The sequence below is a fragment of the Macaca mulatta genome, chromosome 1 (genome assembly GCF_049350105.2).
Source record: "Macaca mulatta isolate MMU2019108-1 chromosome 1, T2T-MMU8v2.0, whole genome shotgun sequence".
In the NCBI taxonomy this organism is placed as follows: domain Eukaryota; kingdom Metazoa; phylum Chordata; class Mammalia; order Primates; family Cercopithecidae; genus Macaca; species Macaca mulatta.
Window position 1 is genome coordinate 179253951 of NC_133406.1, and position 25600 is coordinate 179279550.

Consider the following 25600-nt stretch of genomic DNA (forward strand, 5'->3'; position numbering starts at 1 on the left):
CCAGACATTAGTCAAAGCTGCCTGTTCTGGCTCAGATATGCAGAATCAGGTATTTCTGCAAGTGAAAAAATCAGTGACAGGATGGTGTGACATACTATCCTAAATTAGCCAGTAATAATTATGGCTAATCTGTGACTTCATGCACAGTTATTAGTAGAAAAGGAAAATCAAATTTGGCTTTATGCTGGTCACTGTTTATTATTATTGGCCTTGGGATACAGCTATATACTGTAAACATCTAATCCTATATTTGAAATAAAACTTCTGATTTTTAAAAATCACTTTTATATTTGGAATGCCATTTCAAATTGTGATTATTTGGTTTATGTGAAGAAAAATAAAAACATTCACATGAAGCTATTGAACACTGTTTAGCTTTATACCAAGATAAGTGGGAAAGATAATGACTTGCAGAAATAACAAACCATAATAAACTGTACTTTTAGCATCTTGAGTTCAAGTACTGGTCAACTTGATCTAAAGTGTTAGAAGACTGTATTTTTCAAAAATATCAACTTAGTTGATCTGAAACATCTGTCCCCTTCATCTCCCTACCTCTCTCTACCGCCCCAAATCATTATTTAAAACTATTTGGTCTTTCTATTTTGTTAACTGTATGAGCCCTGGGGTTAGAATGCACGAGGTGGAATGATCAGCCCACAGAACTTAGAAGGTTATATAGTTCACCCTTGAGCTGATTTATATCCATAAACTTGACAGTTGCAAACTTAACACAAACACTGTTTTTAAACCCTGACTAATCACTCTTAGACCAAATTAACTTTCCCACAATCTAGAATAAATATGACATTTGTCTGCAGTCAGTCAGCACAACATTAGAGCACAATGTCACATGATCATAAGGTCTCCCCTTGTTATTTTTATATTCGGCTAACATTTCTAAAGAAATGGAAAAAAAAGAGGTTTCCTTACATTGAGGAACCCCACCTGTCCAGCCTGCTGACCAGCATCAGGGCAGACAAGTTGGACAAATTCTTTCAGCGTCTCCTGAGGGTGATAGCGGATGGCTGGGTGTGAGAAGTAAGGCCCAGGCTGCTGGATAATGGGTGATGTCGGGAAATGAAGAGTCGATGGTGTTGCATGCGGACTTGCTGCAGGAAAAGAAAACATCACGGTTATGAAAAGAAAGACCTGCTTTGTCATAGCTGAACCCGATTCAACTTCCTCCTTTATTTCTCTTCCTGGCCTGATTCACAATATTGCTCATGTGACTGAATTTAACACTGGATAGGTCTGACAGATTTTCTTCCTTATGGCTCTAAGACAAACATGGAGGTTAGATTAGGGTAGAGTTTCAAGCTGTCTTTCTATTTTCAGTGGACATGAGTTATAAAGGCATTAATAATCCTTGGTGAGGCTGAAGATTATTCATTACCTTAAGAGCTTTTTTAATGAAGCAAGCAATAAAAAATGTATTTGGTAGATTAGACCTGACTTAACTGACATTACATATGACAAATTCTAGTTTGCACATATGGATCCCCTTTCACGCTGAGCTATCCATAGACAATAATTCATTGTTAAAGCTCTTATACCCCTTTCAAGGAAATTTCTAGGGACTAATTCAGGATGAAAATTTTTTGAAGTATGTAGTAAATGATCACTTAATGAACCCATGCAATTTGGGTGCCTCACTTTACACGGATGGTTTATGTCGCCTTCAGATGATATTTCAAAGCCAAACTCAGAAATGCATATATGTTAGAGCAGGGGAACCCACAGGGTAAGCAGGCAGTGGCCCCTGCTAAAATGTTGGCCCTGTGCCCACAAAAACTGATAAAAGACTCAGACAACTACTACTCCCTTACATTTGAACCCTGGTAAATTTCATGAGAACAAGAAGATTACATTAGATTAAAAAAAAACTTATGTGAGGTGCCTAATAACTTCTCTAAGAGAACTTTTGCCCTTGAATTAGAAGGATGATTGATAAAACTGGCTGGAGGATAAGAGCAGTGCATGGGAAGGTTGAAGATATTCAAACTAAGTCAAGCCAAGATAGCAGCTCTTACTTCTCAATGAGAGCCAGAGAAACCTCTCCCAAATTAGAGATGAGAGTATTTATCTTTACTTTATTTTCTTCAGTTTAAAACTTTAAACTAAAAATCCCACATTTTGGAAAATAAGACCTTTCTTATACCAAGAATGACTCATAATACTGAAGAGAAACCCAGTAACACAGGCCACCACTTCTACCACTATCCCACTTGCATGGGTAAGGGCTGTAAAAAAGAATGCATCTGTATTAGTTGCTGGACATGGGTTCTTTGTTCCCTACCGGGATTTCTTTATGATTGGGGCACTTTCTGACACATGACTGAAATGGCTCATACTATGGGGTTCAGAGTGACATCTGTAGTTTTCAAAGACTGGAAATAGGCGATTGGAGTGGAAGCAACTTTCCAATCCATGTCTTGCAGGTGGTCTGATGAAACCCTTTAATTCATGCAATCTTTAATCTGCCCAATAAATATTCATAGGCTCCTACTATGGCCTTAAGAAACAAATCTGAGCTGAAACAGATGAAATTTTGCCCTCGGTCATACAATTGAGGATTTCTCAAACATAGCCTATTTGAATCCGAATTTTCATTACCTTCTTCTCTCAAGCTTACGATTCTCCCAGTCTTCTCCATCTTTGTAAATAGCTTTTCCACCCACTGCAATATCCCCAGAACTGAGTCTGGCACTCAATAAATATTTGTTGAATGTGCAGTGAATGACTGAAAGTTTAAACAGAGGTTAATAAGATAATCATACCATTAAACATAGAATAAAATTTGCCAAAACCAAAACTCGGTTTTTCCACCTGGCCAAGAACCAGGGAGCTTTTAGAAAAATGGGTAAAACTGGCCGGGTATGGTGGCTCATGCATGTAATCCCAGCACTTTGGGAGGCCGAGGCAGGTGGATCATGAGGTCAGGAGATCGAGACCATCCTGGTTAACACGGTGAAACCCCATCTCTATTAAAAATACAAAAAATTAGCTGGGCGTGGTGGCGGGTGCCTGTAGTCCCAGCTACCCAGGAGCCTGAGGCAGGAGAATGGTGTGAACCTGGGAGGTGGATCTTGCAGTGAGTCAAGATTGCACCACTGCCCTGTAGCCTGGGTGACAGAGCAAGACCCTGTCTCAAAAAAAAAAAAAAAAAAAAAAAAAAAAAAAAAAAAAGAGAGAGAAAAAAAAAAAAGAAAAGAAAAGAAAAATGAGCAAAACTTAGGACTTCCTACAACGAATGATAAATCTTGGAATCTATTGTTGTTGCTGAGTTAAAACCCACAAGCTAAAAAGTTAAATGGCTCTGGTCATCTCTTACTCTGCAAATTACGCTACTGGCTTTAAAAAATCAAAGGAATTTTTTCATCTAACATGGTACAGTCCTCCTTGCTGGTGGCAAGAAACTTTCACTCGGTACCCTGCATCTGATGGAACAGTCACTGGTTAAGGACAGAATGTGGTATTTCCCAAACTAGGCTGAGGATGTACTGAGCCTAACTAAACAAAACACTCAACTTTTGCAGGGTGTCAAACACAAAGGTGTCGATCTGCTGCCAAGAGCCCCTGGTAGGCTGACTTTGAAGATAAAGTGCTGCTGCCTCAGGTGCTCAATGGAAAGTGATGGGAAATTGTTAGATTACGAAATCATGGTGGCCAACAGAGAACGCTGCCCAAAAAAGAAATTCACTTGAGCAAAGATCAAGCAGAACTGATCTTTAAAGAAATGAGACAAAAGAAATAACTCAAAAGCACCCTGTCATCTCCCCATTAACTGTTAATAAACATCCTTTCTCTCATTTTGTTGTTGTCATTAAATACCTAAAAGACAATCATTAGCAACTTAAATTTAGACCTTCATTTCTTTATTTTACTAAAAACAATTTATTCACTATTTCCTTGTGGAATAGAGTTTAACACAAACACAAGAACATATGGTACTATATGGAATTAATTCTACAATGACTGATTTATGAGAATCAATTCTTAATTAATACCAGGAAATCATTTAGCCTGTAGTTTCAAATTAGGCAATTGCCGAGTCTGCATTTTAAAGTGTCATCTTTTGCAACCCTTACTTTCTCATGCTTTGGACTTCCTGGTTCAGTTGTCAGTTCACTGTGCAACTGGAAGAAATCATTCCAGATCCTGAGCCTTCATTACTTCAAACAGAAAATAGTTACGTTACTGACATCACAAAGCTCTAGTAATTATTATTAAATAGATGCTGTTTCTCCGGATAACCTGCTATATTCCTCGTCTACCAGACAATGAAACCCACTGAAACTCAGAATTAAGATTTCATCAATGTCTGCCTAACTTTGTTTTTCTTCTCTCCTATTTCTTGTTTTCTCTCTTCTTCTTGGATATTTTTACTGTACCTAAGTTTTTATTTGTCTCAAATCATTTTAGAAAGAGCCATTGGGGTTAAATCAATTTAAGAGTAAAATTCATCAAACACATTTTGAGATGGCCAGATCAGGTTTTATAGAAAAAAAAACTACCATTATGAATTTGGCATGATGCTAATGGAATGCACAAAGAATGGTATGAGTCCAGATTTTTGACGAAGAAAAACATGTCTTATGGATGTGTGCGTGTGAGTAGTTGACATGATAAAAAATTATAGCACATTATGTAAATGCATATTTAGATCCTTTAAAATGTGCATTATTTACTTGAGAGTCAATAAAGGCTTTTCTCAAGTGGTTACAGTTTATTGCAGTGCATCCATCTGTATCCATGTTGATGTTAATACAATTTTGTGTATTAAAAGACACTACAAAATTGGCTGCTTCCGGCATCTCATACTCTTAGTACCCTAGGCCAGGAGCAGCAGAAAGTGTCAGAAACACTTCACTCCTGATGGATCTCACTACTAGTTCAAACTTTAACGAGTGGCCAGACTTGTTTAAAACAACTGCTTGGGCTTTTCACAAAGAATACAAATAAGATGGGAAGGAAGGAAATTTGATCAGGTTTCTCTGGCTGCAATGGCACTGCCTACACATCCTGAACAAAGTAGCCACAATGAAAGAAACAGAGAGCCAGAATTTCCCAAAGGTGTAATACTCAGCTGGATCTTACCGAATGATCATATCACTGCATACTTTAAAAAAAAGAAAGCAGGTCAGTCAGGTTGGTTTACTTGTTCACTCCCCTCCCTACCAGTCCAGCAGCCCACCGGTTCTTGAAAATCCTCTCTTGGTTTTAGTTTGAAGGAAAAAAAGTTAAAAATTCAAACAATTGAAAAAATACATATACATATTTAACTCAAAAATGCTTCTTCTGTTAAAAGCAGAATTTATGAAGACTGAGAAAGGAGGTCAAGATCATTATTGGATATGTTGCGAGGCTTCTATAATACCACCAGGGTCTGAGAGTCCACTATGAGGATGAGGTCTTGTAGACATATACAGTGCTCTTAAGAGGAGTCAGAACTAGTTAGAACATCTAAGTGTGGGCCATATGAAATAAGATAGTATCAGGGAGCTGTGTCCAGACAAGCTTGGAATCTTGCATTTTTCTGCTTTTATAAGTCTCAGGGAAGAAAAAGAGATAGAAGAAAGTAATCTCTCAGTATTTCCAGTAGTTTTTCTCAAGCTCAACCTCCAAGAACTCTAATAACCCTCACACATTTTCCCTCAAACCAAAATTTTACGGGTTGAAATATGTTCTTCTGTATTATAACCCTGACATTGCCTTAATTGCTTTATTCCTTGTCCATGAACCGTTGCAGATTCTCACACACTGGACAGAGACTTGGATTCTTTTCACATTAGCTTTTGCTTTCTGGCATCAGCCTTTAAATCCCAGTCTCTCTTCTATGGGAGGCTCCAAAGAAAAGCTGTCAAGGGAGCAACACAAACAATAAAATCTAATCCTCCTTCAGGTGCAGTGTGGTCTTAAGGCAGTGTTATATATAGGCTTCTTCCGTCACAAGAGCAAAGAATCGCTCCTGAGCCCTGGCATCTGCAAAACTTCACAGTCTCAGTGTTAATCAATACAAAGTCAGTGGCAACAGGTGAGATTCCAAACACTTTTTCTCTGTTAGCGCCATTATAAGAAAAACCTTCTTCTCTGTCTTCAGAAGTCAGATGTTCTTTAGATGAAAGTCACTATTTCCATAGAGTAAGGTTGGCATTAAGAACTCTTGACTACTCATAATTAGAAGTAAAAATTTGTAATAAGGCAAAGCCTCAAAAGGAAAAGAAAATCGAAGAAAAATATTCCACTTAAAAAACAAAAGAAGCTTTCCATAAGGGTAGATAGAACTTAAAAATGGCTTGGGTTGTCAACTACTATGTACCTTGCTTCTTCAGAAATTGAAAACCACACTACACGACACCATTATACCCTACCTAAAGCTGAGAAATCTATCTTAATGGTCCATAGCCCTAATTTATAAATCATGCATGAATCAGGCCTGCCATTTATGAAAGCTGAGAAGTTTGGAGTCATGGGATTTATTTTAACAGAGACACAAAGAAAGAAGAATTGGCAATGGTTTTCAAACCTTTAAGAGGTGATGCCTTTTCTAAATAACAAAGCTTTTGACTCAAGGTGAGCCAAGGTTTTTGAAAACATTTGGTACATATCTTTTAACATCACGAACATGCACGTGAAAGGACTCGGATATGTCAATTGAGAGAAATATATGACATTGCTTGATAGCTTGCAAAACACCAGTGTTTTTGTATTCCTGCTACCAGACAAAGTAACTTTATGCCACGGTTAGTTTCCAAGATGGCTGATAGAGTCTATTCCATTTGAATTGAGAGGATCTTCTAAGAGATCAGATTCTAATGTCTTTTGGAAAAACAGAAAGAAAAAGAAAGGCCCACACAAGAAAATGAAAGGCCAAAGTCTTTTAAAATTTTTATGTAGATCAATTTTAGCTACTTCAAGACCTTTGTTGCTCAAGGCCCTGGCTAGGCCAGGAGTTGGCAAACATTTTCTGTAAAGACCAGATACTAAATAGTTTAGACTTTGCAGGCTATATGGTCTCTGTTGTAATTGCTCAACTCTGCTGCTACAGTGCAGAAGCAGTCATAGACATTACATAAACAAATGAGTGTGGCTGTGTTCCAATAAAACTTTATTTTCAAATACAGGCAAAGGGCTATTGGAGCTGTGGGCCCAGGCATGGTTTTCTAGATCCACAAAATTTTTGTTCACTCTCCAAGCACCTGCCAAGCTCTGTGAGTCAGACACCTGACAATCACTACTACTTCCACCTCAGCTTTCTGAAGCTTTCCAAAGCAATCTGGTCGCTTTTGATATCTCATTAGCTCTCCATGGTAGCCTTTTGATTGTCTGTCTTCACCATTACTTAACATGCCTTGGTCTGTGCTGGCTGACCACATCCGTGTGTGTGTGTGTGTGTGTGTGTGTGTGTGTGTGTGTATAATTCTAAGTTAAATATGACTCAGAAAAGCAGTGCAGTATAATATAAGGACCAGGGCTTTGGAGTCAGATAGACATGAGTTTAAATGCTAAGCTCTATCACTTACGAGCTATGCTTCAGTTGCTGAGCTTCTCTATAACTCAGTTTTGGCATCTGTATAATGGGGCTAATAATACCTCATAGAGCTGTTGTGAAGATTAAATGAGACAATGTATATAAGGCACATGGCACAGTTTCTCACCATACAATTAAGTGATCATTAGCTTCTTTTATTAGTATGATAAGGCACATGGCACAGTTTCTCACCATACAATTAAGTGATCATTAGCTTCTTTTATCAGTATGATAGTACTATCATAGACAAGAATGGGATAGGCAATGAATAAACTGAAATTTGCTCCTGTGTGCTAGGACCTGTTCTGATTGTAGAACACATGAAAGAAAGGAGTGGTGGAACAAGAGGTACTTGTTGCTTGCCTGTCTCTTGGACAAAAAAGTACATAAATATTGATAAAATAGTATATACTATCAGTATGGATATGACATGAGGGCCTTGAAAATAATTCCACAAACAACAAAATGAAAAGTAAAAGCAACAATAGCAGTAGCAACAATCTTGACCTAATAATCATAGATAGCATAGATATCTAAGTAAAGATAAAAGCTCTTTAAAGACCTAGACCGATAAAGAGTCTTTGCTGACCAAATATACTGTGAATCCCTGCCTTTATTAAACATTTCAGACTGTGAGACTTAACCCAGAAGCTTAGAACTATGGGGCCATCTCCCTCTAGACGCTATTTTTTACTTAGACCTACAATCTTTGAGTGTCCACACTGACCTCCCTCTTCACCATGTAGGCCCCTGCCAACCAGGCATTATTATTATTATTATTATTATTATTATTTTTGGAGACAGAGTTTCACTCTGTGACGTAGGATGGAGTGCAGTGGCGCAATCTCAGCTCACTGCAACCTCTGCCTTCCGGGTTCAAGTAATTCTCCTGCCTCAGCCTCCCGAGTAGCTGGGACTACAGGTGCCTGCCACCACGCCCAACTAATTTTTGTATTTTTTTAGTAGAGACAGGGTTTCACCATGTTGCCCAGCGTTGTCTTGAACTCCTGAGCTCAGGCAATATGCCCGCTTCGGCCTCCCCAAGTGCTAGGATTACAGGCATGAGCCACTGTGCCTGGCCCCAGGCACATTTCTTACCACACCACATTCTGAGCATGGCCTCCCAAAACATGGAAATAGTGGAAATCTCTATCACTTCCCTTGAAAGTCCCACCGTTTTAGTTATTGGGAATTTGCTTATCAGAAATCTAATACATATTGACTACTAGAAACACTTTTTGGCTGGGTGTGATGGCTCACACCTGTAACCCCAGCTACTCAGAAGGCTGAGGCAGGAGAATCACTGGAGCCCAGGAGTTTGAGACCACCCTGGGCAATACAGTGAGATCTCATCTCTACACAAAATTCAAAAATGTAGCCAGGTGTGGTGGCAGGTGCCTGTAATCCCAGCTACTTGGAGGCTGAGGTGGGAGGATTGCTTAAGCCCAGGAGTTTGAGGCTGCAGTGAGCCATGATCATACCACTGCACTCTAGCCTGGGTGACAGAGCAACACCCTGTATCTAAAACAAAACAAAAACAGAAAACAAACAAAAAAACAGTAACAAAAACAAATGCTTTTCAGAAGATCTAGGACATTTTTTTAGGAATATTTTCAGATTAGATAAAGGGACTTGGGATTTAACTTAGTTTCTGTTGCTACCTGGCATATTATAAATGTGGGTGGCTTCTCTCTCCTTCGGTCTCTCTTCTCACAATAAGCAGTTTGAACTAAATACTCTCTGAAGCTCATCTAGTTTAAGCCCTAGTGGATGTATAGAATTCAGTCTCTGAGATTACGTTTATAAATAGTACAACTGATCCATAAAAATAAAATTAAAATCTAAAAATCTGAAATAAGGAAGCCTTTTAAAAGAAATTATTTTAAAAATGTTTATGAGATATTAAGTTATACAGTATATCTAGACTCAGTCTTTAAGATACTTCGCCTTTGGGGAGACTGTAATATTTAGAGTTTAAAAAACCCTGAGTGTGCTACTTTAAGCTCTGTGAAATAGAGCCCCAGCCTTTGTCCTGACAGGGCCTCTTTGAATCGAAATTGACCATATTCTCACACTAATTGCCTAAGCTTCCATGATGGCTGATGTGAAATGTGTTCAAACGCCACGCAACAGCTGTGATTATTGGAAATATTTAGAGTGATGGTTTAATAGGCAAAGTTGACAAGAATCCAGTTCCATGAAGGGAACTTGAACTTTTACATAACATGTAAGCGATACTACTGTGAGACTAAATGAAGAATGAAAAACAAATCAAAACAATTACTTGAGAAGAAAACTAACCACCATAGATTGAATGATTCCAGAGATTAACATAAAAAGGGAGGGAATCATCCAATGACCTGTTGGAAGTGAAATGGAATTACAAACTGCAGTCCTGTGAAAGAGGACTTCAAAAAACAAGATCCAGGCAGATGCTTCTTGGATAACGACCAAGTGCTGGATCTAGGCTGTTGCAAGTCTTTCCCTGCATTAACAACAAAACAAAACAACAACAAAAAAACTAAACACACACACGCAGGAAATAAGCAGACAAAAAAAGCAAATCTCATAACGAACATAAAGCCATGGGTTATTTTGCAGCATTTCTCTCCACTAAATTGTCAGATTTACACTGAAATAGAAGCCTCTATTTCCGTGCAACATGATTACTAAAGCATAGACCACTTCTCTCTCTCTCTCTCTCTCTCTCTCTCTCTCTCTCTCTCTCTCTCTCTCTCCTTCTCTCTCTCTCTCTCTCTCTCTGAGACAGGGTTTTGCTCTCACCCAGGTTGGAGGGCAGCAATGCAATCTAGGTTCACTGCAACCTCTGCTTCCTGGGCTCAAGCAATCCTCCCACTTCAGCCCCCAAGTGGCTGAGACTACAAGCATGCGCCACCACGCCCGGCTAACTTTTATATTTTTAGTAGAGACGGGGTTTCATTGTCGTCCAGGCAGGTTGCAAACTCCTGAACTGAAACGATCCACCTGCCTTGGTCTCCCAACATGTTGGGATTACAGGTGTGAGCCACTGCTACCAGCCAAACACTACTTTCAAGGCATCCTCCTGAACTCGAAGTATCTTTCTGAATTCATCCCATAGGATTTGAGGATTAATCCTACTGTGGGTAGATTTCACAGAAGGAATGGAATAAGCAACAGAATAATTAGTCTAGTGATTAAAGTCAGGGGACCAAGTTTTAATTCCAGCTTGGGTATCGACTAGCAAGATGCCAGCCTCTTATATTCCTTAGTTTCCTCTACTACAAAATGACCTTGACTCTTCCGGCTTTAAAATCATTCACTCCCTGTGTTAACCTGGGCAAAGTTATTTAACATTTCCAAGCCTACATTTTCTTATCTTTAAATAGTAGCAGCAATTGGTCAGGCATGGTGGCTCACACCTGTAATCCCAGCACTTTGGGAGGCTGAGGTGGGCAGATCACAAGGTCAGGAGTTTGAGACCAGCCTGGTCAACGTGTGAAACCCCATCTCTACTAAAAACACAAAAAATTAGCTGGGCATGGTGGCATGTACCTGTAGTCCCAGATACTCAAGAGGCTGAGGTAGGAGAATCGCTTGAACCTGGAAGGCAGAGGTTGCAGTGAGCCAAGATCGTGCCACTGCACTCCAGCCTGGGCAACAGAGCAAGACTATGTCTTGGAAAAAAAAAAAAAAAGAAAGAATAGCAGCAATTTAAAAGGCTTTTCTGAGGATTAGAATTAATGTACACAGGTGCCTCATTCAATAAATGTGTTGAGAATCTACTATGTGCCAAACAGTATGCTAGACTCTGGGTTATTTAATATTCTTAGGATTGTTTTTAGAATAAATTGAGATACACGAAAAGTAATCTGGATTATACAGTGCAATGAGGCAACACCAGAGAACTGAGAATCAAGAGCCGAACTGTTTTCAAGTTACCCTGGGGGTCTACTGCACGAACAAATAGGCCTGGGTTTTTCTTGTGCTCTGCAAATGCTAACTGCAGGAACAAGCCACAGCTAGTGAGTAAGCTGAGCCCATTGGCCAGCGCTCAGGCCAGCTTTGCTGTTATCTCCTGCAGTGGGTAGCTATTATTTTTGCCTGCCCAGCAGTTCTTCACCCCTTCTTCTGGAAACAGAGCTCTAATGTTTCTTTGGGGAACTCTCTGTCCCTCAGCCTCAGCCTATGTGGTTAGGGTGGACTTGACTTAACCCGCTGACTCCACGGGTGGACAGGGAAGCCGGCTCACACCAATGAGGCACTCCGTTGTCTTTTAAACATAAGGGTTGTTTTAAAAGTGAGCAAATGACCCAAACCCGGATAATCAGAATCATAAGCATCCAGGAGTAGGCCCTTCCCTAGATCTATTGTTGAAAAGCTGCTCTTTTTTCTCTTGGGATTATTAAATTGGTGGAAATTAAGCCTGGAGCTGCTCACACTATCTGGGCCACAGTCTGAGGATATTTAGCCTAAGAATAAAGCTGATACAGAGAATAGCAGACCTGGGTGGGGGTGGGGGGGTAGGGGAGGGGAGAGAGGGGGAAAAAGGGAGAGAGAGAGGGAGAGAGAGAGAGAGCGCGAGAGCAAGAGCTTTCTGAAGGTAGCATCTGAACACCTGACTCCATCTCTACCTGAAGCCATATACCCCTGGACTTTTCAGTTACATAAACTAATCCATTATTTGCTTTTGGGGGAGTAGAGGAATGGCAAAGCAACTTGGTTGGGTTTCTTTCATTTGTAAGAATCTTTCACTAGAACGAATATGTGTTAACACATCTACCGTTCATTACCTGGTATGTGACAATTCAACAACTCTTATTATGCTACTCAGGAATTTGGAGATTCAGAAAGATCTAGACATATCCCTCAGGGACACCAAAGTTCTAAAAATTCATATTTCATACCAACAAAGAGGACCCTTACATCCTGACATAAGTACATCCAAATCTCCACAAATATTTCAAACAGCTTGCTATGGTATTCCTCCATCTTCTTTAATTCCCTGCATATTCATCTCATCACAGGTGTAATCATTTGTCTAATATCTGTCTGTTCTGCTAGATTGGAAGAGCAGGACCGGCTGGTCTAGCTCGTTCATTAGGGCCCAGCACAGTGCTTGGCAGATAATAAGCGCCCCATAATTATTTGCCACATTGACTCTTACAAACAACAGATTCTTGGAAACAACAAAGGTGCATATCCCTTTAGGAAGAGCCATGCCTGAATGAAGGCAGATCAGAGCGAAGCCTAGATCATGGCTAAGGGGCTACGCCTTATGCGAGAGGGGCTGCTTGCTCCACTGGAAAGGTTCTCCCGTGGCTCCAAGTGTACAAGAGCAATGGGATGGGGTAACTGGGCTTGCTCACGTCCCCGAGACCACATCTCCTCTAGGCAAATGTGGCTTCTCCCCGAGAGGGGGAACACATTCTTCCTTCTGGACCAACATGAGCAGGTAGAAAGAGAGAACTGGGGATGGGGAGTGAGGAATGAAAGAATCATCGCAAGAGAACCACACACAAAAACAAATAGCAATATGGGGATGGGGGAATCTGAGAGATAATGAACACGTATGTATTGGATGCCTACTGTATACCAAGCTCTTTCCATGCGTCATCTCACTTCCCCTCCCAGAAAGCCTTTCCAATTTGGGACAGGTGAGAAGACAAAGACCAGCAGAGAATAAGTGACTTGGAGAAGCTGACGCAGACCCCAAGTGGCCGTCCAGGATCTGAATTCCATTCTGGCTGACTCCAAAGCCCACGCTCTTTTCATTGCCCTCTGCTGCTCCCATTTATTTTTCAGCGGTCAAATGATTTATTTGCTTTCAGATTTTTTTTTTTTTTTTTTTGCTCATAGACCCCTTATTATTGTAATAGCTGGCAATTCTGATGATCCTCAGATGTGTTTTGTGCATCAGAAAAAGGAATTTTTTCAGGGGGAAAAAGCAGCTACCATTCGATATGAAGAAATGGCAAATGTAAATTTACTGCCAAAATATGAAGTTTAAAAGACATTCCATACGTGCGGGTGATTCAATATGCTAGTTTCAATAACACGAAGGATGCAGCCTGGAATGGGTGACTCTTAGTGATACTGCAAGCACATTAATAGGGCCATACATTCCCATTTCGAGTATCAGCACTCACCCCTCCTTTCCTACATGGATGATAAGCTGATACTCCATAAACATTGTTAAAGCTACAGTCCCATGCTATGGTACTTCACTTAACCTTAACATGATTTATGATTCTGTCAATAGGGGAGGTTGAAAATCCTGCACTGAAGCTTAAATGTGAGCTTCATATTTAAAACAGTAATTGTGTATGTGTATGCATGTGTGTGTGTGTGTGTGTGTGTGAGAGAGAGAGGCAGAAGAAACCATTCCACATAAAGAGGAGATACAAGTTCAATCTTGAATTTTTTATTCTATGCTGAAAAAAGGGAAATAAATAATGAGTCTAAACATGGAATCAACTTTAGATTAAGCTAAACCAGAAAGAAGGGGGCTTATCTGATTATGCGAGGTACAGTCGAAGCCCACGATACCAGGAAGTCTTAAAATGAGGGGGTTTCTAAGAAACCTTGCTCAGAACCACTGCCTTCACTACGTATGGATACGTGGGTCTATGCCTGTGTGTGCCTGTGCGCACGCGTGCACCAGTGAGGCACATAGGCCTGCGTGTGATTGAGAGGGACAGAGAGAAAGGGGCAAAGGAATTCCAAGGCAAAGCAGCTTCCTTTGTGAAGATGAGTTTAAATCCAGGTCCCCTGGGCTAATCACCCTATTCTCTTCAGCACTCACCCTGGAGGCCCTTTGCCTCTTTAAGAGATTAAGGAGCCAAGTGGTCTCACTGCTCTAACCTGTCCTCCCAGGGACAACATATTAACATGATTCCACTACGGAAGAGCTCTCTTTAGAAGTTTGCTGCAGGGATGACAAATTAACCCAGCAGGGTGTCCCACACATCTACCACAGTACAAATTATTAGTGTAATAGAGCTTTTAGTTGTGCATTTATCTAGTAATTATTGAATGTTACACAAACCCAAGCTGAGCAGCCATGGCCCTTTATGAGGGTGGCTCAGTGGGTGGCCTTACAGTTAATTTAGGATAGTTCTCCACTAGGCAGTTCACTTGCAGACAAATTAGCTAAACAGCCTTCTCCTTTAAATATTTTCCATGTCACAGTGAAACTCTTTACAATACAATAAAGGTACAGTTTTAATTACACGCTTCCTGACTTTTGTTTAGTTGTAGTTTTAAAACATTTGTTGGCACTCTTTTTTCCTTTGGCTGGGCAGTAATAGCTGCTTCTAAGTATCTGGCTAATGAATTTAATAATTTCCTGAACTGGGACTTAAAGGACCTTTGCAAAAAAAAAAAAAAAAAAAAGAAAAAAAGAAAAAAGCTGCTTTTCTTCTTTAGTGTCCTGCGACTTCAAATCCCATCCACAACACTGCCCATTAGGCTAGGCACTGGCACTTGAACTAACCCTGAATGAGGCTCACAAGCCCTCTTGCTTCTCTGTTCCATGCTCCTCAAAGGTGGTACTTGTTAGGTCTATGAGGCCTGCGTTTGAAAATCATTCTGGCAGTTCTTCTTGGGGAAAGGCAATGTAATGTTTTCTCAAGTGACATACTCCAATAATAAATAAACACCGTGCGTCTGTTGGCAGATTATTTCAGCGCCTTGTTAGCAACAGGTACCTAATTGCTTCTCATTTTCCCGAGATGATTCAATTGCACTAAACCAGGAGAGACAAATTAGATTCAGTGGATCACCAGCATGTTCTACAACTAAGTGAAAAGCGTTCCTAAGAGGCAAAGAAGTTTGTGGATATGACAGGAGAAAGATGAACAAACCTAGCACTTGGCGGCCTAGGCCAGGGGAGGGGGTGCCACAATTACAGTAGTGGTGAAACGTCACGGGACACTCCTTCTGGAGGGACCTTAGTTCGGAGAGAAAAACTTATAATGCCACAGCAAGAATTCTACAAATAGAGGACCAAATAATTTTGAGCTCATTTCTCTTAAGGTCTATCCAGGTAGATCTGAATTAAAACTAAACTTGTATTAGGCTGGGCATGGTGGCACACGTCTGCCAGAATCAAGGCAATTTCACTTCTAAACTGCCTTTGCGTGTGTGTGTGTGTGTGTGTGTGTGTGTGTTTGATTCATAAAGAAGTGGGGTTTAACCTTGTGCTTGCATTTTGTATGTCTGAAATCCTCAGTACTTAGTTATCTAAGGGCATGACTTATTTGCTGTTGTAATCCCAGCACTTTGGAAGGTTGAGGCAGGAGGATTGCTTGAGCCCAGGAGTTCGAGACCCGCCTAGGTAACATAGTGAGACCCTGTCTCTACAAAAAAAAATTTAAAAATTAGCTAGGCATAGTGGCATGCGCCTGTAGTCCCAGCTACTTGGAATGCTGAGGCAGAAGGATCCCTGGAGCCTAGGAGGTCGAGGCTGCAGTGAGCTGTGATCAAGTCACTGCACTCTAGCTTGGGTGTCAGAGAGAGACCCTGTCTCAAAACAAACAAACAAACAAACAAATCAAATATATACTGAGCACTTAAACATGCTATGCCTCTTTCTATGTGCTGCTGAGTACATGCATTTGAATATTGTATTACTACACAGTGGAGAAGGAAAGAACTTCCTATTATTCTCAAACTTTCTCTGTTTCTTCAATCAAATCCATGCATTCATTCGTTTATTTGACAATTATTTACTGAGTGCTTTCCTTGTGCCGGGCACAAGGCAGAGGGATTCAGAGATAAATGATAAAGATGTGGTCCTTGCCCCAATAGGCCCTGCCATCTACTGATGACTGTCGCCCTGCTATTTTACCTCTCCTTCCCTGATCCTCTATTATTGTCTCTGCATATTATGAATCCACACTCCTCTAACCTTTCTTGGTGACCCCAACTTCCTGAAAGGTAATCTTAATTCTCATAATTCTCTGCGGTATATTTTTCTTGGCCAAACTGGGAGATATTGTTAACTTCAGACCCTCAGATGTTTCATCACTGAGAGCAAGATCCCTGTTTGGGTCAGGAGGATCATGGACTTAGAGAGGTTTATAGTGCATATAAACTTCTGACTACCTCTCCAAACAGAAACTGGAATGATTCTTTGAAAGCTGCACAATAAATCTTTGGTTTATATGGCGATTGCTTTAGTGTATCTTAGGCGTATTTTCGGAATAAAGGCAATTTTACTTCTAAACTCTCATTGTGTATTTTTTTTTTTGACTCATAAAGAGGTGGGGGTTTAACGTCACGTTTGCCTTTTGTATGTCTGAGTTCTTCGGTACTTAGCTATCTAAGAGCAAGATTTATTTGCTGTTGATCTGTTTTGCACGCCTGTAATGTGAAGGCAAACTGTTTGACAATAGGAGTTAGGTGTTCCGCTAGTCTGGACTTGTGCAGTGCCAGAAGCCCCTGTAGTTGTCCACAAGGATGTCCTTCCCCTCATTTTCTATCGCACCCTGTGCTTCTAGCACAGTAATGCAACTGCTGGTTTCCTTGTCCTCTCGTCCTCCAGGAGGCAAGCACCCTAAGGACAGAATCCATGCTTCTCTTGTTCACTCTACTACTAGAGCACCTTGTGCACTGTAAGAGCTTGATAAACATTTGTGGAAAAAAATTAATGGGTCCCCAGATAGTAATGGGTATCTGCAAGCTAATACAATATTGAAAAAAGCCAAACTGACCTCAAAAAGTGTCTCTGAAGTGGCGTGCACCTAAGAGAAACCCTGAATTTACCAGTAGCAAGGACTTATGGACTAATAAAAAAGGCTAAGTGATTTGTTTATGGCTGCTATTAAAAAAAAAACTCAGTGTGATGGCACAGGTTATGTTATGATTATCAAAAGATCTAAATGGATATGTTATGACTTTGACTCATAAAAAATGTGAAAACAAAGTAATTGTTTAAATAAGTGTAGTTAATTTCTCCCAGTCGGGGAGAAAAAGGTAGAAACTACTGATACGGCGAAAAAGGCACTGAACTGGAGACTTGATTTCTGTTCTTGGTTCTGGGTACCTCAGATTTCTCATCTGTAAAAATAATGGGGAATATGTTGCTAACTGTTAACCAGCATATTTATCCCCTATTTACCCACTGATAAAACCTTAATTTGATAGAGAGCAGCCATACACTCAGCTAAAAATTTAGAGTTTCCAGCCTCCCTTGCAGCTACAGGTGATCATCGGACATAGTCTGATTGTGCTGTAGAAGATCCTATGAAAAAGTGGCAGGATAAGCTGACAGGTCCTTTTTGCCCTCACCTTTTCCCTTCTTTCTGCTTGGCATGCAGACATAAGGCAGGAGGGCAGCGCCCATGCTGTGACCTTATAAAAACAACCCACTGAAACATGGCTAGGAGAAGAAATCTCAATCCCTGATGGCACTGCAAGTGCCACCCTAACAGCCTTGAATCACCTACTTGCTTTTTTTGTTTTTGTTTTTTTTTGGGACAGGGTCTTTCTCTGTTGCCCAGGCTGGAGTGCCATCATAGCTCACTGCAGCCTCAAATTCCTGGGCTCAAGCAATCCTCGCACCTCAGCCTCCTGAGTATCTAGGACCACAGGACTTACCACTATGCTCTCCTAATTTTAAAAAATTTTTGTAGAGATAGGGTCTTGCTGTGTTGCCCAGGTTGGTCTCAAACTCTTGGCCTCAAGTGCTTCCTGCCTCAGCCTCTCAAAGTGCTGGGATTTCAAGTGTGAGTCACCATACCTAGCCACATACTTGTTTTTGTATGAGAAAAATGTGACTCCTTATTTTTTTAAGCCATTGTTCAGTCAGATATTCTGTTACTTTCAGCCAAAAACAATCTTTGCTGATACTGGGAACACATTATACCAAAAGATTCCCAGACCATAACTCTTTCAATTACTTTCAATTGTGCTGCCCAATGTGGATCGTGTAGGCTGCTCCCTGTTCCTAAATCTCTAAGGCACAGAATTGCTTTACTTAGTGCAGAGTATTTAAAGAAACTATCATTCATTATCTTCTTAATCTTCAAAATAGCAAAGATTTTAAGCAAAAAGATAAGTTTTAAGAAGATCTAAACTTTCAAGAAACTTTAAGATGTAACTGATGATTACTCCAAATAATTCTCTAAGAAGTTAGCCCCTTCAGATCATCAACCAGGCAAACTTACAATTCTTGAAAAGGCAAAGGGACGAAGAAAGATTTCTTTTTTCAATTATCAGGAATAAGACAAATAGTCATGAGTAAATACTTTATTATGGTTACAATTTTAAGTCATGGTAAAAGAAAGTCTTTGAAAGCCCGATCTTTCAGCTTAAAGTGCACAGTAATTATACTAATGTATAACGATGTACAAATGCCTCTACTGAAACGTAATATCTTCCCCCTACCGACAGGATATTCCCAAATAACCTCTTTACCTAATTCTAACCACACAGAGAAACAGGTGGCAAAGTATTATCCCCATGGTACAGATGGCCAAACTGAGGCCACAAGGTTAAGTGATTTATCAAAGCCACAAAGAAAGCCAATATCAGAGAGGGGATTCATTTTAAGAAACCACATGCCTCTACCTTTACGCTGTAAATAGGGAAGTGGTTAGAACAACATAAAGAAAGCCCATAGCTCTTAGTAGCAAAGCTTTACTTAGAGAATTTTGCATAGGTTTTCTTTGGATACAACGCCATGGTTCTTCCACATCCTGGACATTTCTTACAAGGAAGTATTGCATGAACTATCACACATTTATCACCCTTGGCTCTTCTGAAGAAATGAAAATTCATCAGGGTCAGAGAGGGGATAAATGTCTCCTGTATGCATTTATATGCATTTTAATTACTTTTATTCATTCAAACAATATTTGAGCATAAAACCCACTGTGTGACACACAACAAAGATAGTGAAATGTCTAAGTGAGAGATCCTTCCCTTTGGAGGTTCTCCTCTAGGAGACATGTATATTAACTAACAAGGCCAGATGAGGTTGGTGGAGTCAATGTGCAGACACAAAAGGCAGCAGGAGCTTAAGCAGTGTGAGATGATGGCAAGCTGGGTGGAGGAGAGGAGGTTTCACTTTGAAAGTAGTGCTTGAGCTGATCTGGGGGGATGGGCAGAATATTGCTGCGCGAAGGCAATAGGGACAGCATGATATTTTCAAAGCCTGGGTGAAAAAGGATTATTTAGTTGTATGACCTGTGTGCATACTGTACTTCCAGGCACTGTGAAAATGACTACAAATACACGATTTCCTTTGCTCCTAACATAATACAATTTTTTTGAGTTAGTGATGATGATCTCCAACTTAGAGATGAGAAACCTTTGGTTCAGAGAGAAAAGCAATGTGCCAAGTAGTGGACAGAGATTCAGACAGCAGCCTCTCTGAACCCCTGAAATTTTGTGCTTAACCACTGCCATAGGCTGAATGTTTGTGGCCCTTTAGGATCCAAATCTTGAAATCCTCACCCCCAATGTGATGGTAATAGGTAGCAGGGCCTTTGGGAGGTGATCAGGTCACAGGGTAGGGCCCTCATGAATAGGATTAGTGCCTTTATGAAAGAGACCCTAGAGAGCAACCCCGCCCCTTCTGCCATGTGAGGACACAGCAAGAAGATGCCATCTATGAACCAGGAAGTGGGCCCTCACCAGACACAGAAGCTGCCAGAGCCTTGATCTTGGACTTCCGCTCTCCAGAACTGTGAGTGATAAATTTCTGTTGTTTATAGGCCACCCAGTCCATGGTGTTCTGTTCTGGCAGTCAAAACAGATAAAGACAATGCTGTGCTATGCTACCTCCCTTCAACACCCTGTGTTTCTCCCTTTGCTTTGCAATCTTGAGAGAGGTTTTCTTTGTAAAAAGTGGCCACGAAATTTCCAAATGTAGCTTACGTTTGCAGCCAAAAGTAAGGCCCTTGGGTTTTTAGCGCGGTGACCTTGATTTGCTGTAGCTCTGTAAAACCTCACCTTCATTCTGAGCGTGGATGTGTGTTGGACAGTTATTGCTTACTAACTGGTGCTAGTCTAGTTGAGGCATTCCTGTGAGAAATGCTGGGAAGGCAGTAGAAGCCTTGCAACCTAGTGCTAACCACAGAGCAGTCAATGGCCTCCCTGATCCCTGCCCCATGCCCTGGGGACCTGATAAAGGACATTCTTTTCTTTTCTTCAAGACCCTTTAAAGTTTGATTCTCTGGATTCTCTAATAATTTACTATTTTGTGTTGTGGCAACTTTGCACAATAAAAGGAGTGTCAGAGGTTGAAACCTCCTTTATGTGCACATGTGACATCGATTCCACACTGACTCTTGGGAGCTATACTCTTCCTCCTCAATTTTGGTCTCATCTTCCTAAAACACCAAGTCTTACTCCCAAATGTGATATCATTCCAAGCATTAGCTTTCCAACTAGTTCAGAGAAAAATGAAGGAAATTACAGTACCCATAGCAAATATGCCTTAAATAATGAGGCTAACTTCCAACCTTTTAAAAATATCTTAGCCAGAAAAATGTCTTACGTTAGCCTATCTCAACTCTTATGATTCTTACCACAAAGAGGCAACTGAAGTTTCATCTCAACTATTCCAATTCCCTTCACCAGACCACTAAGCGGGGTGGGGCACGGTAAGAACGGGTACCTGAGTAGACTTTCCAGAAAGGAGAGCCGAGGATGCTGGGAGCCATCTTGAATTCTGGTGAAAACAAAGAATCTTTGGTATTCCATACTTCTTACACTAGGCATCTTTCTCTTTTCCTCAAACACAATTTTATGAATGAATATGATTAGACTGGAACTTGTTATGCTGTGAGCTAAGGAGGTTCACCCTGGTTCAACCCAGCGTGGGTCATTTTAGAAAACGTGCTTAGTCATCTAGCATGAAGAAGCTCTCAACCTGTACCCATGGGGAAGTGCTCATGACAATAATTTCTAGAACTACAGTTTTAAGGCAAGACACACATTAGACACTCTTAACATTTACTGACTAATGATAATATATACAGATTGCCTTATGCTCTTCATGGAATCGCCACAAATACTGTTTTATTGTTGTTTCTGTATAAGAATACAAGATTGGGAGGAAAGGGTCATTCATTATTAGTACTGTACCCATTGTATTGATGAGGACATTGAAAAACACAGAAGGTAAAAGGGAAGGAAAAGAGGGGAGGTTACCTGGCTCTCCTGATTGCTGGCATACTGTTCTTCTCAGTTCTTACTAACTTACTACACCACGAATCTTTCCTTTCCTTAGGATGGTCCTCCATTTATCTAAGCATCTTTTAAGATTTGACTTCAATGTTATTTATACTTTGAAGACTCTTTTTTTTTTTTTGAGATGGAGTCTCACTCTGTTGCCCAGACTGGAGTGTAGTGGCACCATCTTGGCTCACTGCAGCCTCCGCCTCCTGGGTTCAAGCAATTCTCCTGCCTCAGCCTCACAGGTAGCTGGGATTTACAGGTGTGTGCCACCACACCTGGCTAATTTTTTTGTATTTTCAGTAGAGATGGGGTTTCATTGTGTTGGCCAGGCTGGTCTCAAACTCCTGACCTCAAGTGATCTGCCTGCCTCGGCCTCCCAAAGTGCTGGGCTTAGAGGTGTGGGACACCGCACCCCGCCTGAAGTCACTTTATTTGATACAAAGTGATAAGTAATAGTACATTCCACACCAGGATTTTTGTTTTGTTTTGTTTTGTTTTGTTTTTTTTGAGACAGGGTCTGCTATGTTGTGCAGGCTGGAGTGCAGTGGTGCTATCTTGGCTCGTGGAACCTCTGCCTTCTGGGCGCGAGCAATCCTCCCATTGCAGCCTCTTGAGTAGCTGGGACTAAGGCACTCGCTACCATGCCCAGCTAATTTTGGTATTTTTTTCTAGACAGTGTTTTGCCATGTTGCCCAGGCTGACCTTGAATTCCTGAGTTCAAGTGATCTGCCCGCCTTGGCCTCAGAAAGTGCTAGGATTACAGGTGCGAGCCACCGTGCCCGGCCCATCATCTTTTACTTGCTTATTTCCTTGTGTGCCTCTCTTCTGTGGTAGATAACATGCTCTGTGAGGACAGGAACCATTGGTCCCAGTGTCTATAGAGTCACTCAGTAAATCCTTGTTTAAAGAGTGAATGAACCTCCATGGTCACCCCAACACCGAGCTCCTGCAGGAACTTTTACCATTCAATTAGCATTTAGACTATGTGAACTTGACCCCAAACAGATGAAAAGTGACACGTGCCTCATCTCCTTCCGGCCATAAATATTCCGACTAAAAGGGTTTCATATCTCTGATCCCCCACTACAGTTTATATGCTCAATGAGTGTTAACTATGAGGATAATATTTTAATACTATTTAATAAGCCTCATTCTGGGACCTTATAATTCAATTCTGATGCAGGTTTTCAAATTATATATGGATAGTAAGCCTCTCTGATTATACCCCTTTCTCAAGGGGATCTTGAGAAAGTTCTACCAATGATCACAAGACGTTTAAAGATGAAGCAAATAAGTTTCATAATTATGGATAAAGAAGTTGCTTCCCACAGTAGTCAAAATGCTTACTTTCTTCAATATGACTTCCATGTGTGCACCGGACTGTCCTCTTACCCGCCACATTTCCCTGATCTGCACACAGAGCATATTCATAAAGGGATTCAGATTTGTGGGACTAACATTGGGATTAATGCAAGAAACATCAGTTTCCCCAGGTATATGTCAAAGCAGAGAAGAGATCATAACTTTCTAGGACGTTTTATGATAGCAGCTGGTAGATCACAGATCTACCTAAAAGAAAATCTGATAAAGGAAAGCAAAACGTGGTTACAATTATTCATATTCCTACTGTGGGAGTTTCATAAATAAAATAATAAATATTTTTATATTGCAATAAGATCAAGTTAAGTGATTTGCTGACATTCTCTTGAGGCTTAAGGCTTGTCTTTAATGCGAAATACAAATCATATTTCTTGTGGACACATTTTAATAATAAACTTAAAAGCATATGAGACAAAAATAATGAAAACATTGCAATGAAAACCAGACAAACTATCTACCACTTCAAAAGGAACGAATGAAGACTGCTCGTCAACGCCCTGATGCAAACAACCTCAACACAAAATGCCACATATTGAACTCAGGTTTTATGGAAAGAGAGTCAGCAGGGATGAGAAAAAGTTACTACTTGAAAACAGGTAATTGACCATACGGAAATATACTCACCTAATGCATGCCTGTGTGCATGTGTGTGTCCGCACACACACTCTCTCTCTCACACACACACACAAACACACACACAACTTGTAGAACAGATTTGATTTTGGTTCAAGTTACTTCCCATCTCTCTGCAAAAATCTCACTGGCAAACAAAAAAACAGATTTGGTCCCTGTTTGCTTTAGGAAAGGACAAAAAATTTGATGCCAAATCTGTCTGGTCTCTAAAATTCCAAGGCTGCCCCCAAGGGTAAGAAATTGGAACACTCACTGCCTCAGGAGCATTCAGGGGGAGTCCTCATTGTGTCTCATTTTGCTACTTGGGTCCAAAGGCCATGATATAAACACAACCAAGGGTCCCTGTGGAGCAGCTCACCTCTGGGTCCTGTAATGACAGGTCGGTGATGCTGTGTGAACGCCGTTCCCAGGGAGGAGGTCTGCGAAGGGGAGGGGCTGCTGAAACCCGACTTCTCCGACTTCTTCAGTGTGGTTGGAGATGGCATTCCTGGCAAGAAGGATCAACTGGTAAGTACACTTTAATTCATGGAACAATGATTTGCGCAACCTAAAAGATAACATCTAAAGAATTAAAAACAAACAAAAAGAGGAATCCACCTGTGAAAGAAAAAGATGTTTTGAATTGCTTTGCATTTGTCACAGGAACAAAGAGGTGACAGAATAGCCCCCTGCTAAGTCGGTCTGTATTTGATTTCAATTTGTTCTACTTAATCGCAGTCCAGTTTTGGGTTATTGATCTTCTCTAATAATACAGGGTTCAACTTTTGCAGTGTTTCCTAAAAGATGTTGTTTGTGTCTGTGACCTCTGGGACCCCCAAAAGGAGACCATCTATGCTTATGAAGACTTCACATGCAATCATTTCATCTTGTTGGTTATCTTGCTTTGAGACCAAATCACTTTCTCCATATTTTAAATAAGTTGGCTGTTTTAATATAAGAATACCCTCAACAGTGGCAACTTAGTTGTTCATTCAATGAACTCTTTAGAATAGAAAAAAAGAAAAGTAAAAAAATCTTAAATGCCCTACAATTGGGGACTGGTTAGATAAGTATGGTATAACCAATGTAAACAATATGGTAAAAGAGTAATGACGTGGCAAAACATTTATAATATAATGTTAATTGAAAAAGGCAATTACAAAATAGGATATTATACTATGACACCATCGAAAAGGCTATTTCTATGCACAGAGAAAGAACTGGAAGGCAATAAGCACAAACTATAATGGCAGTTCTCTCTCTGTGTTGAATTTGGGTGATTTTCATTGCCTTTGTTTTGCTTACCTGTCTTTTCTATGATGAACATATATTGCTTTCATGTTAATACAATAAAAACTTTTTTTTTTTTTTTAAATACTTTTACTATTGTGCCTAAGGTTTTCACAGCATTTGCAGCATAGAAAATACTTTGGGAAGAAAATAATGGAGAAACAGTTCCTTGTAATTACTGGATTTGTAATGTTCTCGGCAACCACGCTGACATACCCAACTGGAGGCATCTATCAGTTTGGTAGGGTGCCAATTAAAACAACGAAAATTTGGATATAAAAATAAGAGAAATGACTCCTAGTCTCCACATCAGGGGACAAATTTGGGCTCTCTTAAGGTTGTAGCACAAAACTGGTCTGCACTGATGTTAAAAGAACCAAAGTCCATTCTACTTATACGTGTTTACATGTGCTGTGCTCTGCCCATGACCAGATAATTATTTGGGTGAATTGGAAAAGTAATAAAAATCACAATGATATTAACATGTAACTGTGACTGAGTACCATGTACTGTGCCAAGCACTTTATAGGTATAGATCTGCCCAGAAATTTAGTTAGTTTGGCCTGTATCTAAATATGTCCCTGTTATTTCTGATCACAGATTTCCTTAATGCAA

The 25600-nt window shown here is 40.4% G+C and overlaps 1 protein-coding gene and 1 long non-coding RNA gene across 14 annotated transcripts in view; both read right to left on the reverse strand.

Moving 5' to 3' along the window:
* NFIA (nuclear factor I A) overlaps positions 1–25600 on the reverse strand; it is a 597699-nt gene that overhangs the window by 58144 nt on the left and 513955 nt on the right. For 8 of the 13 annotated variants that reach the window (XM_001084362.5, XM_015140952.3, XM_015140938.3 and 5 more), the window contains 2 exons: positions 24075–24203; positions 934–1112 (listed from right to left, as the gene is read on the reverse strand). In XM_001084362.5, the coding sequence (XP_001084362.2) occupies positions 934–1112; positions 24075–24203 (308 nt within the window). The remainder of the gene's footprint in view (positions 1–933; positions 1113–24074; positions 24204–25600) is intronic. The other 5 variants (XM_077955240.1, XM_015140922.3, XM_077955250.1 and 2 more) reach the window with 2 other exon arrangements.
* Positions 13620–19927, reverse strand: LOC144333137 (uncharacterized). Its single transcript, XR_013401537.1, has 2 exons — positions 17523–19927; positions 13620–15003 (listed from the first exon to the last, which is right to left on the reverse strand). It is a non-coding gene; the product is annotated as an uncharacterized LOC144333137 (long non-coding RNA).